Source organism: Gymnogyps californianus, chromosome 10 (genome assembly GCF_018139145.2).
Source record: "Gymnogyps californianus isolate 813 chromosome 10, ASM1813914v2, whole genome shotgun sequence".
Taxonomy (NCBI): Eukaryota; Metazoa; Chordata; class Aves; order Accipitriformes; family Cathartidae; genus Gymnogyps; species Gymnogyps californianus.
The window spans coordinates 18,170,345-18,188,142 of NC_059480.1; the positions used below are offsets into that span (position 1 = coordinate 18,170,345).

The window sequence follows — 17,798 nt, forward strand, 5'->3', positions numbered from 1 at the left end:
GTAGTTGAATCTGATTGAAGTCTACTGTTTTGGATAGTGAGTGGTCACAGCTTTATCTTGCCCATGTTTATTCCCCCCCACTGTCTTGTGCTGCCATTAGCATTCATGCAAGCAGGTGATCTGACTGGCAGCCCTCCTGAGTCATTCAAATATGTCTTTTTCGCAGCTGTACCATTCATATGGGATTATATTGATTATGTTACCAGGGCCTTAGAATGGACAAGTGTAACATACCAGATCTGGGCATGGAAAAAGCCCTAGAAGACATTTCTTATTTTTTAAAAAAGCAAGATGAATGAAACTCACACTTCCAAAGCAGAAAAAGAACCTTTGGCTGTCCCAGGGCAAAATTTGTCTTGCACAGCCTTGATTTTTTTTCTGAGTACTAGCCTGGAAAAAATGGCATCTGTTTGAGCATGGCACCTACTTCTTCTGCCTGCTATAGCCTGAATGCAGATTTGGAGTTTTTACTTTGTGTCCTTTCTCACAGTGGTCAACTTTTGCACCATCATAATGTCCACAGCTTTTGCAAGCCCTCTCCCTATATATTAAATGTGTGTCTGTTGGTGTGTAAGAAGAAAACAGCAGCTAATTAATACAAGCTCGTATTTGTAGCATAGTGATTATCTAATAATTTTCCTGCAGTCCTCCAAAAGAACTACAGGCCTTAAAAATCTAAACTGGCCAATACATGACTAAATGTACAGTGCCACTTTACTGTGGGGTCAGTGTTACAGAGTTCAAGGTCCCACTTCCCCTGCACAGCGTTTTGCCCGTGGTGGGCTAGGAGATCTGGACTGATTCTGTGGAATTGGCTGTTAAGGTAGCCTTACAGCCTATTTAGAAAGTATTTTTCAGGAATAAATCTTAGTTACCACTAGAGTATCTAAGCATTACAGTCTTGCTTTATAAGTGGAGAGAAAAACAAGCTTGTGAAAATGAAGTGACTTTCCTATTGGAAGTCAGAAAAATGGTGGCAACCCTGGGGGAGTGGCTCTTATTTCCTGGTGCCACGTAGCACGCTGCAATTTATGCATCAGCAATAATCTCTAAAGTGATCACGTGCCTCTCTTTACCACCATCTACCCAGGCAGTATGTTTACTTAACAGTATTCCAGGATACCGGAGTGACGCTAGTCCGTATTTTGTCAAAACTTGAATCTCCTTATGAAAAAGCTGTGCAGGTCATGCTGCACAAGACGGCTTCAGGTCTCTGCTGGATACAAATAAAAAACACCTTTCTACCATACTGGTTCTGGTAGCTTTGGGTCTAAGAGAAGTGTTAGTTTGATGGTGTGAAGCAGTCTTTACAGATTGCCTCACTGTGCAAACTAGGGAGGAAACATGTAAACAGCAGAAATCTAACATGGTGCAAATGTGAAAATTAATTTCCCTCCTGCTCTGGCCAAATGATAGAAATAATATGAGTGTTTGGTGCTCCCATGTTTTAAGTAGGAAGCATGAGATACCACCCTGAATGAGAAGTTTGTACTTTAACTAATTTGTGTGCAAGAAAACTGCAGTAAATAGATGAAGACATTCTTGAACTAGATTTTACAACAGAAAAGGACAAGCTTTGATGGCTTTTATGCTGTTCTAATTTTAGTATGAATTAATTTACTAAAATGAGGAAATACTCTCTTAGGAAGCCTTGCAAGAGGAAGACAATAAAAGTGACCAAATCTTAGCTGCCTTAATTTGAAAGCAATATTTGAACTGGATGTATTTCATATTTTAAATAATTTAAGTGGCTTGTGTTTTTATCAGATGAAATGGCATGAAAAATGTCAGATTTTTTAGTCTTATTTGCAGCTTGTCTACTCGCGGACAATCCAGGACAGTTGATCTGAATTATCTGAAGTTTTGGATTCAGCAGAGGAGTTAAACTACGTTAAAAAATTGTGTAAATGCTTGCATTCAGAATTGAAGTGAATATAACTTGTTTGAAGTTTTTCATGTGTGACTTGATGTAACATATTCCATTTTAAAAACATCATGAAAGAGGAAGCAGTTGATGGAGATACTATAACATATCTCTTTGAGTTGTTGGTTCATACCTCCAAACGGGACGGGGGTGGGGGGGTGGATTTCTAGTGCTGAATAGAAGTATTCACACAGAAAATTAATGCAGAACAGCCACTGCACATGTAGCAGCTATTCCATGCTAATTTTTCTATGACTTCCCAGTGCAGACAAGGCTTTAGTTACTTCAGATGAATTGTCATGGGATCCCTATATGGACAAGTTCTTGCTGTATGGAGCTGAGGGAGCCAGGAAATACTTTTTTTTTTTTTTTCCTTCTTTTTCCCCCCCTCCTCTTTAAAGACTCACTGGCTGAGATCACTCAAGGGGGACTGAACTACTTAATATTCTGCTAGCTGTTTCCTTAGAAACTGATTTAGCTGTGAAATCATTAACTGCCTCCTTGGACTGCATCCTTTCTAACTAGAAATATAGTCTAGTTACCTCAACCTGATATTGGGCAGGGAAACTTTCTGTGTCTGCCAACTTCTTTTCACACCCCTCTTGCTTCTGCTGTGTTTTATTGCTTATTACTAAGCAATCTTGTCCCTGTTCTGTTCTTCAGCTACTTCAGTTTCTCATTGATCCACCTCACTTGGGAAATCAACAGTTCTACTTCTTATCTACTTTCTTTTAAGTCTGTATTGCATATTGCTCTGCAAAGTGAAATCCTTGTAATATTCAGGAGCAAATCTTAAATCCTTGAAAAAGCTAAGTATTGAAGACCTCTCAGGCCCACTGCTACAGTCTTTTTCTTTAAGTGTCCTGCTGGTATTTTGGGTCTTCAGACCGCAAGGAGTTACGGTTTCCTTTCCTCAGCTCTTTTATTGCAGTAGGAAAAAATGTTAATTTCAAATACGTCTTAACATCAGCTGGTTTGGGGGAGCTACAGTCATGCAGTTAAATTATGTCCTTAGCACTAGTTTGCAATATGAAATATAAAGTAATTTCAACATCTTCTATGTCATTACAGGCAATTAGAAGAAATTATAATTTACTCTCAGGCAACTTTTTATACTGCAGGCATTCATCACCCTGCATTCTCCTTTCTCCTCCAGGCCAGAAAACGATACCAGTTCTTGTCATGATAGGGATGAGAAGCTGCAGTCTCCGCTGAGTGGTCATCCTCCCATTTGTGGTGGGAGCAGGTCCAGCATTTCTGACCTCTGCATTTCCCCTTCATGTAAGGATATTCTGTGAATGCTGTTGTTAACTGTTGCTGTCTTTCTTGAATGGGGCAGGCGTTTGGGGCCTAGCTTGTGTGTTGTAGATTGTTTTTTTTAAATGTAGCCTTGGAACTGGCCCTCTGTTTGTAGACCCTGGGGCAGTCTGCAAGACCTTGGGGCACACAGTTGGATTTTGGCTCGAGCTGAATGAATGGCTACAGAAGGTAACGTGTGGTCAGCAGAGACCAACGGTCTCACTTGCCTCGCTCCATCTTGCTTCCTGTGCAAGTGCCAAGGATCGTACCCAGGGCTTCCGATGTGCAACGTATACTGTATTTCACTCTGTGATGTCCTCTGCCTAGGGAAAGAGCTGCAGCCCAGAGGCAGTGCACTTCCCAACAGGGAAAGCCCCTTACTTGATCAAATATACCCTTGTTCGGATCTAAATGAATCACTGTCTGCTGGCACCTGCAGGCTCTGTTGGCTAGACCTCTGTATTAAAGTTGAAGGCAGCTGCAGTTATCTGCTTAGACTTGCAACTACATTCAAACCATAAAAGATTGTGGAGGATGGGAAGCCCTGTGCTGTATAGCTACATTGTGGGTGATGCTGCTAAAGATTCTGTCCTTGCACCTTAAACTGAAATTAATGCAAACTCAGCTGGACCTGAGAGCTCAGAAACATGTGATGGAATTTAAAAGGTTATAGGCTTCTGAAATACTTTATTTCTGAACTCCTGATATCCACAGGATCATGGAACTTCGGCTGTGGGAGTTTCAACCTTCTTGCAGGGTTTCATTAACATTTCCAATTAGGGATTTAAGGCAAAATGTTCTGCAGTCTTAGATAAAGGATCTTGCAGCATATCCGGTACAGAATTATTAATAAGTTCAGACAAAGCATGCCTTTACTTTGCTGAAAAATATGCTTTGAAGCAGTAAAGGAATAGCATACTTTTTACTCTCTTTTCTATTTTTTTTAAATTTCCTAGAGGAAATGAAAAGGATTCTGAGAAAAGTAACCAAGATCTTGCAGACAGGAATTTGCTTGCATAATGCCTAGAGCTGATAAATATAACATGCTGAATGAAAGCCGTATGATAGAAGCAGATGAAGACCCTGTTCAAGATGGGCACTTGGGTTCTCGCTGTTGTGTAGGAATGAGAGCTGCTGTCCTCAAGCCTTGCTTTGCGCGGTAGCACCTTGAGTACAGCTGAGCCCATTCTGCGGGGAGGTTAGCTGGCCAGGGGCAGCAACTCAGAACAGCAGAGGTTGTAAACTAATCAAAGGCATACTGACTTGACAGTTTTCCTATATAGAAGGAAAAAAACAAAATGGAGTTCTACATACTCACGCTTTGTAAAGGAAATTAAGCCAAGCAGGTATCAAAGGTGTTCCTATTTGCTCTTTTAAAGTGTAATTGGATGCAATTTCTAAGGCATTATGCAGCCACCAGGAGCCCAGCGTGCCTTCTGAACCGCATTTTGATAATATCTTGCCAGTGAAATGCATTCACTCACCTATGTCACTTTTTCTGTGCTGCTGATGCTGTCTGACAGTTTGCTTGTAGAGATTTGTGGGGAGGTTTAAACAAGGAGCCTGAGTAAGTCAGCAAAGTAAATGTTCATTTTTGATGGAGAAATTGATTTAAAGCCTTCATGCTGAAGACATTCCTGCCAACTTTAATGTTTCATATTGTCAGAACTTTGCTTGTAGCCTCTGTCTAAAACAGTTTGTTAGCTGTTTTCAGTCAAAATTATATGCAGGTGGATACTAATAAGACTACTAGATTATACTCTTTTCTCGTAGAAAAATCTTGGAGGTCAGAATATACAGCATATTCCAAGTTTATATGCATTATACATGTAAAAAGACAAATAATTTTTGTGTGTGGCAGGGACAATGCTTCCTAGCACTAATCCAGGCTATAATACAACACTGAGCTAATTGAAGGATTGCCAGAGGTTTGTTTCAGGTATTTGCAAGTAGCCAGTGAAATACATGCTTGTCTTTCTTACCTTTCGGGATTTAGAAATTAGGAGAAAAGAGAAAAGAGAGACTGCACTGCTGGATCCCCTGGTTGTTCATGTCAGTGACAGGACTTTCATTCTGTATAATGATAACTGGACTGGGTCTCTGGACATCCCCTGTTTTCCAAAAGGCAGTGAATTTTGTAATTTTTAAATTGGAAGGGCTTTAAGACAATGGAAAATAAGCCCTTTCTCTTCTAGTGCCTTCTAAGATACGGCAGGGAACAATACATAACAGAAAGGTGTAAAAATAATTGTACTGCTTCTAGAGACTCTCATCATGCCCTGCCAAACATCTTTGCTGTGAAATAAATATGCAGTTTATTGAGTTCCGATCTGGGTCTGATGGTCATACTGACCATCACTGTGGTACCATTCCTGCAGTACCAGGAACCTGCTCACTTCAGAATGTGTGTTTTCCAGCATCACATGAATACTTTGGGATTCAGAGTTTCATGCAGTCAAGTCGTGAAATGAATAGTAAGAGATCAAGAGTGAAAAAACAGTTAGAATGAAAGCTTCGTGTGAACAGCTAGCATCATCAAGGTCACATCTCAAGGAAGCTAAGTTTAGCCTCAAGAGACCTTGATCCTCTTTTGTTTTTTAAAAATGAGAGCAGTTCTTAGTGTCCTCCATGCCTGGATATAGGCACCTGTTCTTAAGTTAGTCTGATTTTTGTCTGGGTCCATCCTCCCTTTTTATCACTTTGGTAAAGAACCAGTAATTCTGGCTCTCTTTTCTTTTTTGTCTCCTGTGAGCAGAAAACTTGTGGACTAAAGATGAACCCTGGTTATCTTACTACACTTATTATGCTGAATGTCAGACAGAACATGTGCCGGGCAGCCAAATGCTTGTCTGAAAGTGACCTGATCTAAGTCCATATCAATATGTGAGAGCAAATCAGGACGGCAGCCTGTCCTGAGCATGGGAGGAATGGAGCTAGGGATTTTCCCTAAACTCTTATTGAACTTGCACATCTTGGTAGCCTTGTGTCTCTCAGCAAACTGACTGTCCTTCCCTTTCCATTAGTGCAAGGCAGAAAGTGAGGTGTATTGAACAAATGTAATAGACCTGAAGTCTGACAGAAGTGTAAAACACTGTTTTTTGTCCGCAGTGGCTGCCTGTTACTATGGATATGTACAGACAACTGCAAGTGGTTGCATTCCTGTGGCTTTAATGAGATATTGGTCATTAGCTGATATACGTTAACTGATGGTCTGCATGCTCCTAGCCCATTGCAAATGCAGAGTGTAGCTGCTTTGAAAACAATCCAAGCATGTTTTACTTTCCAACTGCAAAGGGCTGGAAGTATGCACACTTGCAGTTGGCTTGGCTCAGCTGATGAGCCATAACGCACTGTGCCACACTAACTCAGTAGCCTGCCATTATCTCAAGGTTTCCTTCATACAGCAGGAACTGTGACTTGATTGTGTTTCTAGTAAAACTATAAAGAGACAACTCCTCACTGAACTGTGTTTCTTTTTTAAATAGCAGTTGAAATGAAGTCATCTAAAGTATTCTCATCAGGCCATAGAATGGACCGAAGCATCCCAGCTGGTGACAATATCGTGGTTTCCCGATCTACTGACTTCACCCAGGACAAAGTAAATGGGCAATCACATAGGTATGATTTATCCAGAGGAGTATCTAAAAGTGCAAGAGGAGTCTGAGGGGACTTACCAGCTAATTCCATGCTGCTGTAAAGACAATCTGTGAAGTCATTTGATGTATGATGTAGTCTGGTCTGAGACAGCTGTGGTGGTGCTTGCCAAACAAAATACCCTTAGCTGTGCCAGAGGCAGCTGTTCAATTTCTAAGCATCTGGTCCAGAATGGGAGAAATCTCAAGCAAGACATTATTAATGAACTTCACATGTATGCACAATGCAGTCTTCTGCAAATAAAACTTCCTGATTGCTTCCTTAGATGACTTGACTCTAACCCATGAAAAATCATTTATTAGTAAAGGAATAGGTAGGACTGTGGGAACAGGGCAGGAATTAGCTTGCAGAAGGAAGAAAAATTAAGCATTTAAGTGGATTCAGAGTGTTTAAACATGCTGAGTTGCTAGCACTGCTGACCAGAGTCCCTGATTTATCCACTAAACGGGTAGCAGGGGAGGCAATATTACGAGTTCTCCCAGCAAGGGGTTTCAACTTTTCCCTGAAACAGTTTCTGTCAAAAGATGATGAAAGATCTTGCTCTCCTTCTCCTGTTCATACCTTGAGCCCTCTCTGAAGCCTTTGTCATATGTAGGACTGTGATGTTATATCTTGGATGAGAACTAGGAATTCATTAGCAATTGGACCAAGGTTTACCGAAGTTTTTCAGGGCCCGCATGTGTCCTTCAGACATTAACAGCTTTTTCCTATAGCTAATTTGATTGGGCCAACTTTTAAACAGTGAGTGTAGAGAAGTTTTAAAAGCAAGTACATTCCAGAAGTAAAACACAGAATGGGTGGAGATGTGTTAAAGGAAACGTTTTACCCACTCTTTTTGGATCTGATTTTTCACAAGTGCTTAGTTATTTGTGTCAGTTAAAGCTCTAGCACTTCTGAAAACTGGACTATCTGCTTAGAGCTTTGTTTCATTCTGGCTTACAGATGCCTGTATGTGGTTTGGGGGTTTTTTGGGGGTTTGGTGTGGTTTTGGTTGGTTTGGTTTTTTTTTTCCCAGTTGTGCTGTTTCCATGGTGAGATCTGAGAAATTATATATTGTCAACAAATTATCACTGGTTAGCATCTGAAGTGCTTAGTAGTCATACCCCTATACCAGCATTACTAGTTTTATTTCCATTGCCTGTCGTAACAGTAGCTAAGCACATACTACAAATACAAATAGACCATGAGAATTTTATGGCCAAATTGCTTGCTTTGTGATGGAGAAAGAGATTATTTTTCAGGCTTTGGCTTGCAAGAAGCAAGCCAAATCGGCAGCATCTTGCCCCCCACCTTGGTGAGAGGTTTTGCTTCTCTACAGTCATAACCTATTATTAAAAAGATATGTCACCAGTAATCTTTAATTTTTCTTCATAAATATATGTCTAAATCTCAGTAATAGATGGATCTCTAACTGAAGGCACAGGTGCAGTATCCTGCAGAAGAAGATAATATCTTTTCATTGCATGCTTCCTTAGCATGCGTACAGTAATTTGTATTTACAAATGCAGCTTTGAGTTACGGATATGGGAATGTAGCCATTCACAGTCCAAGCAAACACAGGGTTTCCTATGTCAAGGGTCTTTTGTTAATATGTGGGTGTTGCAATAGCTAGACCTGCCTTTTCATTCTTTCATTCTTAGAAGCAAACTTTAATTTGTTTGCAAAACAGAGTGAATAAATCACTGCTTTGGTCATAGTTTTGACCACTGTAAGAGATGTCTCCTTCCTACTAGGCAAATACCAAGACCTTCCTAGAAGAGGTACATATGAGAAAAGGAGGGCTGAGTTGTGGTGATGAAGTGGTCACTGCTATTTCCCCTCTTCCTTAGCAGTATAAATTGGGAATTTAACTGCACGGAGATCAGTGAAATTATGCTAAATCAGTCTGAGAGAAGAATGAGGCCCTAGTAGTGACATGTCTATTGCAGTTGTTTTATTTCCACGGGAACAAATGATTGTTCTAGCTGATGCATGTCAGACTGGCAGCTGCCCCTGCATTGCTATTCCCTGCTGCATTTTGATCATGAAAGAATATAGATCTGTTGTGCTTTTTAGCTAGTCAAGGATAAATTTGTAATAGACTTGAGTTTATGATTGTGGCTGGCTGAAAAAGCCCTTATTTTTTTTATTGTGACTATGTCCAGTATCATCACAATAAAGAGCTTAAACTCTGCAGGGCCTTCTTAGGTCTCTAATGGCCTTGCTTTTCTGATAATATGGTAAAAATGGCCAAAAGTCCAAGTGTATTTCTCTTGGAGAAAATGGTCTAACTCATCTTTGTATGTTCAAGTCCTGTCGTGTCTCCTGGTTGATTATTCTGATCCCAGTATCAGTCTGTTGTGCACATTTTTATAGACAATTATTTCCATTTTTCCAAGTAAACAGTTTTCTTTCTTCTCAATGCAAATGTAGGTTTCTGTGTGAGTTTGTTGTGGGTTTGATTTTTTGTTTGGTTGTTTTGTGTGGTGGGGGGGGGTGTGTTGTTGTTGTTGAGCACTTGCTCTCAAATTACCATACCTTGTTGTAAATGACTCCTTTACCAAATAGAATGGAACGTTTTCCCACAGTAGAATTTGCTGCTGCTTTCTTCATCTCATCAAGTTCTAAAGGATGCCAAATAGCAGTTTTCTGTGTTATTCTGAGGATTAATTATTTTCTGTTCATCTTGGCCTATTTATTGATGTAGTAAAAGATGAGGTGGTTCTATGACACCTGGGCACATGGAGACCAAGATCTGCTCTGCATCCAGTCAGAAAAACAGCAGGTTTTTTTCAACTTTACAGTGTTTGCTACCAGCTTATTTCATATAATCCTTTCCTGAAGAGCTTGCAAAGATGTGAGCCATCCTGTGTGACCACTGTGTATCTCTTTGGTGAAGTATAGTGACTCTTGTTGCATTACTTTGCTTTGTCTCCAAAATGCTTATAGTCTAGCTGCCTAGGTTACTGCAGTAAAACTCTGTGAAGGTTGTTGCTGGCTGTAAAAACGCTTTTTAGTGTATGGGAATACAGATCCAGAGTTTTGTTATCTATTGCTGCATAAGGAAAAAAAAGCTCACTTATGGCTCAAAAACTGCTGTGAGGCTGTTGGATCTTCCTTTTTTATCTACGTTAGCGTATCATAGTACACATAAGATTACCGTGAAGAGCACTAGTGAATTGAAAACCCAGCTCTTGAACCAAAGTGAATAAAATTACAAAAAAGCAATAACAATGAGACTATTTTATGGAGAGAGATATTTAAATATGTCTGTGGTCCACAGCTTGGGGTTTTATCTAGCCAATCTTACTTTTCTGGTTTTGTTTTGCCAGTATGTTTCTGCCACCATCTGCCACCTCCTCCTTTGAAATGAGACAAGTGTAATACTTGTAATACTCAGAGGCAGGTAGAGGGCTGCAGAGATGGCTCTTAGCAGACCAGTTGGCATGTTTCTGTCCTTAATAGTTAGCATATACATATGCAAAATACAGACATTAATGCTATTTAAAATACAAAAGAAACACTTGCTCAAATCTCCCTGCAAGGTGAAGCAGGGGTATGGAAGGGCTAATCAGCACTGACTCAGCAGCATTCCCAGAGGAGGAGGGGAGATTAAATGTCTTGAAAATCCTCCTAATCACCCCTTCTGATGGTCACAAAGGGTTCTTTTGATGGAGCTAATAACACGCGGACTTTTCATTTTAATCGTCTGTCTTTAGATGGCACCTTTTTCGATCTCCTGTCTTTGGCTCTGCTTTTATTTCCTTTTTAAATATGATGCACTTTTTCATGTAGCTGTTATTTCAGTTTAACCTTTTCTCCTTTTAAGAGCAAATTGACTCACTAGAGCAAACATGAATATAGATTCAGAATTATTTTAGAGACTTGCTATTTCCTGGTAGCCTCCGTTTTTGTACCTGGGAAAGAATATATTGATGCTGGGGGGAGGGAAGGACAGTGCATCCTCACACAGGATTTTAAAGAATGGTATTCTTGCGGCACATGCAGACTGTGAAATAGCAGCAGCTGTTTTATGTTCTCAGTGTGAACAAGGAACCTGTGTGCTTAGGGAATTTATTTCATAGATGCCATCGCAGCTTTTTGCTCTTTTGACAAAGCCTTCAGGGAGTTCTACAAATCTTATCGCAGCTGGGAGCCAGGGAGGCTGCCTGTGTCTGCCAAGATTGTGACCTATACCTGGGAGAAATAATAGTGTCTGTGCCCTAAAAGGATGTATTCCTGTGCTGTAGCATATCCATATGTTTTTTGCACCTCAGATTGAGTCTGTGTGTGTGATAAACACAATGGAAAACAAGTTAAAGATCTATTACTTGTTTGCAGGGGACTTAACTGAACCTGTTCAATCCTGTTGTCCAAAGAACCAAGTTTGAGTAGGATAGACAGGTCGATAGAGCCAGGTTTAGAGGCTGTGCGGTGAGTACATGCCCCAGGGCAGTACCTGTGGTGCCATGTTCCTTTCCATTTGCAGTCTCCCTGAATTTTGAGCAGTCTGTCATGCTGTCACAGCACGTACTGCAGGTTTCACTTGGTTGCAGACTTACTATGCATACATATTTCTCCATACATTGCTAACCCTTTCCATCTCCTCCTACAGCGAGTTTCCCTCGGCCTTCACCAGCAAACCTAAGATCCCTCGCACTCCTGAAGTGCAGAGTGCCAGCCCTAGAAAGGGAAAGGTCCCAGCCATTGCCCCCCAGTTCTCTCAGTCTGGACCTCAACAAACAAGCCGTCCCACCTCCTCAGGATCATCCACAAGGAGCAGACAGAGTAAGTCGAAAAAGCCATCATTCTGTTTGTCAGTCCTTGGGGTGGGAAAGGAGGGAGCACTGTAGTAGCTCTCCAGGAATGAAGTCGTATGCTACAAATGTGCCAGGAGTATATGACATTGTACTTGTCATCTGCAGGATGTACAACCATGTAATTATATCCTGCTGAACACTGCTCCTATTTCCAGGCTGTCATGTGAGCAGTTAAGAGACATGCTTTTTCCTGTCTCTGGGTGGAGAAAAGTGGCCCAAATTCTCAGAAGTTTGGGGGGGAAGCTTCTAGTCTCAGATTAGACTTTCTCTAGATGTCATTAGACTTTTTCATTTTCTTTAGACACTTGTTCACTCCACTGTGTAACTTGTTTAATATTCTTGAATTTGGATTCCTGGGTGTGTCTACACTGCAACTGAATGTAGAGCAGATGTCAGGCAGTTCAGAAGATGGGCTCAGGCAGCCTAATAAGCAGACAGCCAAACATGGTGTGCTGCTTGTGGCAGTCATCATTTTGCTGGAGACTTGTATTTAAGAACCATATGGATGTGTCGTTGCCTGAAGAAGTTTAAGCAGTACTAGTTTGCAGTGGGCTCAGAAGAGAGGAGGGCTGTGACTTGAGGCTGGAGGGAAAGGATGGATGCTTGCTTTAAGCCAGCCAACACAAGCCCATTAAAGTGGAAATGTTGATCGCAGATGCTCACACAACAGTAAACACGTATATAGTGTGTAAGCTGTGGGGGTTTTTGAGGGGGAGGAGGAAGAAAGATGCATTCGTCAGTAATGAGTAAGCTTTTTCCCTGGAGTGTGGATAGGACTAGCTGGATTCAAATGCACCTCTGGGTCCATCATCCATGAAAATGGCAGGAGCCATATGCTGTATATTCTTATTCCAAACATATTATAAGAAGTTTAGTGATGATTATTTGATCACAATATAACATCAGCTTGATTCTTTAGCTGTAACTGTTATCTTTAAACATTTCACAAAAACATGGTAGCTCATAATACCTTGCAAACCTTCCCAAGAAATTTGAGGTATGTGTATATCGTTAGCTCCTCATTACAGGTAGGGAAAATGAGATGCAGAGAATTGAAATAACCTAGTAAATCAGCAGCAGAGCTGGAAATAACTTCCTAAGTCTTTTATGTTGCTCACTCATTGTCGTTCCACGCAGTTGCATGTGCAGGGAGATGGGGTGGTTTCATTCAGGGAGTACAGGTGAGGCAATGGAAGGGAATGTCCTTGGTAGTTAAGGGAGGTTTTGACCTAGAGAGTACTTCCTTGAACAGTCCTGTACTTAGGTAATATTGCCAGCTCTTTCAGCTTTACTTTAGCTGCATATGCCCTGTGTTTTACCTCCTGACATCAGTGCTTTCTGTTTCCTATGATAGGAGCACTGTTCTGCTGTGACTGAATGTGGTGTTAGCACCCAAGAGTCTGTCCCTGGTTCCTGTTTCGGTTCATTTACAAAAGCACAAGCCCATTGAAAAGAAGCTCTGCTGAAGAAGGGAAAAGCATAGTGTGTGTGCGTGCACAAAAACTCCTCTGCATGTTCTAGTTTCTCCAGGGGTGTGTGTGTCCTGTGAAAGATGTGACATACATATGTTGCTCTCATAGGGCTCTGGAGTAAGTTCCTTTTCCAGTGGCACAGTGTATAATGTGTTTTATTTTGAAATTGCATTAAAGCAGAGAGTGATCAGAGTTCTACATCACTTGGGTTTCTCTGTTGATTCACTATATGTAATTTGTAAGTCCAGACTCTTGGGCTCTTCTAACTTTTATTGGATAGGATTTGTCTTACAGTATACCTCTTATCTTTGCTGTGTCTGTGCCTCCTAAAGCTGAATGTATAGCAGGCATCACATCTTACTATGTGTCCATTTACCTTTTCTCCTGAGTTTTCTATTGGGGTTCCAGGTAATTGTTTTCTATCTGTCCACATGTGCCATGAGACAGACTTGGTGTCAGCAATTGAATGTTAAACTCTTATCTTCCTGCTAAAAATAGCAAAGAAATTATTTTGCAAACAAGCCATCTTCCATTCACTCTGTGTAAATGTATCCTGCGTTGTTGTCTGCTGTCACAGAGCACCTATTAGTTATTGTCCATCTTGCAGGGGCTTTCACACAGGTGTTTACAGTTGGGAAAAGTGAGAGGATCAGGACCAGATTTTTAAAGGACTAAAAAGGACTTTAAGCATCTATGTCCAAACTTGAGGTTCTCAAAGGTAATTCCCAGCTGTTACTTAAAGGTGCAGGGAAGGCATCTGAAGCAGGTGAGCCCTAATGTTTCCCTAGTAAAGCTCTGTGCTACTGTTCCTTTAATTTCCTAGCTGACTCATCTGTAAGTCAAAAATGGTATCAGATGCACAGATATCAGCAATCAGTAGATTTCAGCAGTTGCTGCCTCCCATTTGTCTGCTGCATAGGTATGTAGGTTTTTATATATCAAGAGACTCTGTCCCAGTGGAAGACTGTCTTTAGTTTGTGGATTTCTTGGTATTTCTGGAGAAACACAAGTTTTTATAGCTGATGGGCATGATGAGAAAAAGATGAGTTTCTGATTGTACTGACCTGATGTGCTCACTTATTTTAGAGACACATTTTTAGCTTGCTTTTAATATTTATTATGGGTGTATTTTCTGGAAATAAGTTGCTTTTACATAAACCTAGCTGAACGAGCTGGACGGCTCCTCTTGGAGCATGGAGTGTGTGGAATGCCTGAGGAATGCAGAGGAAGCACAGGTACTTACTGCAGCTACAGGCCTGGGGCGAGATTCCTGCCTGAGATGTAGCCCGCTGCTGTTAGCCGAGCTCTAAAACTGTACCTTAAAGCAAAACCAAGCTACTCCAAATAAAACCAGCCAAGCTGGGATTTTCTGTGGATTCCACTTCCTAGCTGGTACAGGGATGACACTGGCAGCATGGCTAGAACATAGGGTGGACCTCCAAATTTAGACTTTTTCAGCTGTGCTTATGTGCTCCATGTGGACATGGTTGAATGGTTTAATCTACCCTGTTCCTTACTCTGCATCTGTTCCAAGCAACTCTGCATGGGCATGCTCAAGCTGTTTGCAGTTTACCAAGTTCTGTCTAGGGCACAGTGGAGCTAGAGTAGACAAAAATCTGTACCAGAAGAATGAAGCATTATTTTTGTCAAGAGTGTGACTGGGCCCTGGTGACTCCCTGCTCCTCCACAGGTTATTTCAGTGTCCCCTGACAAGTGGTTGCCATAAATAAATTCTGCCTTTTTAAGTTGCAACATCAGTGGTTAAGGTGCCTTTGTGCATGTTCTTTGTGGTGTTTGTATCACTGCACAGGTTGAACAAGTGTCGCCCTCAGGCAGCTCCTGTCTTGTAATAAATCCTGCCTTCAGCTGACAGACCCTTTCTTGCTGTTTTTCTGCAGGCAGCCAGTCCTACAGGAAGTGAGAACAGTTCCTTTCCTCGAGAATCACCTGTCACATTGTTGAAGGACAGAGCCAGCTTCCTGTAATGAGCTTTACTGGCGACCTACTGAGAAGAGAGTGAGGTTACTGACATTGCACGGCATACGCTTTGCACAGTGATTCAGGGATTATCTGATGGGATGCATCTGTTGTCATCTCTAAAGCTGGCTAAGACAAGGGCCTTGTTATTAGAATTCAAGGTCTCAGCGGCAGCCCAGCTCTGATAGGAGAGATGGATATATTCCCAATGACTCCGATAGTTTACTCTAAAGTGACATTGCCACCTTGAGAAGAAACTCTTGCTCTCTGCCTTCTGTGTCAGAGTAAACAGCCTTTGGAGACGGTATGTAGGGCTCAGCACAGGAGTCTGACCAAGCAACTGTCTTTTTTACATATTGCTTGCTGAACTAGCCTGCCACTTGCTTTTTTTAAATTATGCCTTTGTGCATGAGTTGGGAGATATCTGTGTTCAAAGGATCTGCACTAGGAGGGAAAATGTATGCCATATGTGCCAAGCCTCGCTGCCTGGAGCAGTCTTGTGTGGAGCGAGATCTGTGTTTGGCCACCAGAGACTGGAGAGAAAGTATTTCATCAACTTCTGATTGACCTGTGGCAGTTGAAAAACACTGTGCCAGTGCCCAAGGCAGCATCCGTTCTCACCTCTAGGGATCTGATCAGCAGCTTTATCTGCAGCAATTACTCCTATTCCTTCTTCCTACATTTTTTTCTTAATTCTACTGTTTAACATTTGTGGAATGAATAATCCATTTTTTCCACTGGAATGAAGAACTTTGTTTCTTCTTTCGTAGAAGAAACCATGAGAATGTGAACAGATCAGAAGCAGCTTTCTCTTTACATGTGGCTGTGGGCAATCTTCTTTGGTCTTTGTTGCTTTTTTATGTTCTTCACTTCTGAGCAATGACTGGTTATGCCTTCATGGAATTTGTGCTGGTCTTCAGTGAATATGAAGTGCTGGCTAGGCAAGAGAGATCAGGAAGCCGTCCACTAAATAAAAACCCAGCAGTTAGTTCTGCCAGTGAATTACAAAGCTAGTGCTGTTTGTTGTTCTTTCTCTCAAAAGTAATAGTGATCAGGAAACACTAAAGTCTTCACTGGGGGTTGGCTTTGCAGTAACATCCCCTCATGTGACACAGCTGTTAGGACAACAACAACTTTTCCACTAACGCAGTTTACATTGGAACTTGGCTGCTACTGAGGCAGAAATGCACAAAAAGCAGGCAATGTGTTTGCCATAGGCAGGCTTCAAAAGCAAATGCTTTAACAGGTACAAAAAGGGAGAAAGTAAGGCTTTTGTTTTGGAGTTTCACCTTGAGAAACAAACAAGTGGAACACAGCCTGAAAGGTAAAGCAACTCCAACGGTGACACTACCTTCCCCTAGAGTAAAGAGTTGTAAAGCCACCAATCATTTCCATAGGACCAGAAGAAAGCTTTACACTTCTGCTGAGACCTTGAATTGTGCCTCTTCGTATGTGGTGGCAACTGAAGAGCCAAGGCCATTTCCTCATGCGATGTAGTTGCCACGAGACCCACCCAGATCAGTGAGGCTGTGTCAGATGTTTGCAGAAAGGGCTCCCATGTACAAGTTCAGGTAACTCCTTTGGATAACAGACTTTAAACTGAAATCAGGATGTTTTGTAGGAGAAGACATCCCCCAGTTTAAAATCTTGTCATATTCATGTGGAAGTTACAATTTACTGCTCAGTAACTTCAGGGTATTCACAGGCCTAACACAAAGCAGGGAAAGTACAGGTGTTGCTTTAACTCCCAAACTACCTAGGACATGAAATGATTATAGACACTTGATAGCCCCTGTCGCATAGATCTCCATGCTAGACAAAGAAATCACAGAAAATCTCTGACTTGTGCTTAGATTCATCCACCTCCTCTTAGAGTTGATAAACACAATTAATGGAAAAATGTCCTCTGGTTCACAAAAGGGCAGTAATGGAAAACAGCCATAAGAACTCACCCAGTGGTTTTCCAGGGTAGGCAGCTTTTCTTTTTCCTCTGAAATGCTGTCTTTTTTCCAGCATGTAGTATCAATGGCCAATTTGTTAACACTGAAGTGGTAAGCACATTCATTTGCATACGTGGATAACACGGAATGCTCCAGCAGATGAGTTTTATTTATTTTACAGCAGTGCTGAGTTTCATGTTGGAGCAGATCTGATTCTCTGAGATGCAGAGCAGCTTTTGAAAAGTGTTGAGTGCAGACTATTGGGGGGGGGGGGGGGGGGGGGGGGGGGGGGGAGTGGGGTGGATGGAACAACAACCCCAAAACCTCACTGGCTTTACCATTAGTTGAGGTCAAAACTGTATCACTCCTTACAGGTCAGCTGAAGGTGGTTGGTAGGTACGGCTACAACTGCTCCAGCAGATCAAGATTCGTGAAAAAAGAAATGCATCTTGCAGAACTGGACTGAAAGGAACAAGCTGAAGTTTATGTACTTGTGTGTTTGTTTCTTAGTTGGGCCTATTGCAATGCAGAACTGTATATGTGCATTTTTCCATGTTCAACTCTTAGATGTTTTGGAGTGTGAGTATAGAGTTTGAAAACTGAGACTATTTTTTATATTAATGCTTAAGAAACTTCATTTTCCAAATACTTCAGAGAAACTATGGATATGCTTAGAAATAAATTATCAGCTGAGCAGTAGTTTGAGAGGCCAATGAAGTAATGTGTCCTCCTT

General features: G+C 41.4%; 1 protein-coding gene across 4 annotated transcripts in view; it reads left to right on the forward strand.

Annotated features, from left to right (window-relative positions):
- The window catches only part of ARMC9 (armadillo repeat containing 9), a 71,640-nt gene extending 53,868 nt beyond the window's left edge, over nucleotides 1-17,772 (forward strand). For 3 of the 4 annotated variants that reach the window (XM_050902649.1, XM_050902650.1, XM_050902651.1), the window contains 4 exons: nucleotides 3,081-3,205; nucleotides 6,709-6,841; nucleotides 11,472-11,644; nucleotides 15,047-16,740. In XM_050902649.1, the coding sequence (XP_050758606.1) occupies nucleotides 3,081-3,205; nucleotides 6,709-6,841; nucleotides 11,472-11,644; nucleotides 15,047-15,069 (454 nt within the window). In that variant the 3' untranslated portion in view covers nucleotides 15,070-16,740. Of the gene's footprint in view, nucleotides 1-3,080; nucleotides 3,206-6,708; nucleotides 6,842-11,471; nucleotides 11,645-15,046; nucleotides 16,741-17,439 lie in introns of those variants that run through there. The other variant, XR_007767025.1, reaches the window with a different exon arrangement.
- Nucleotides 17,773-17,798: the final 26 nt, after the last annotated feature.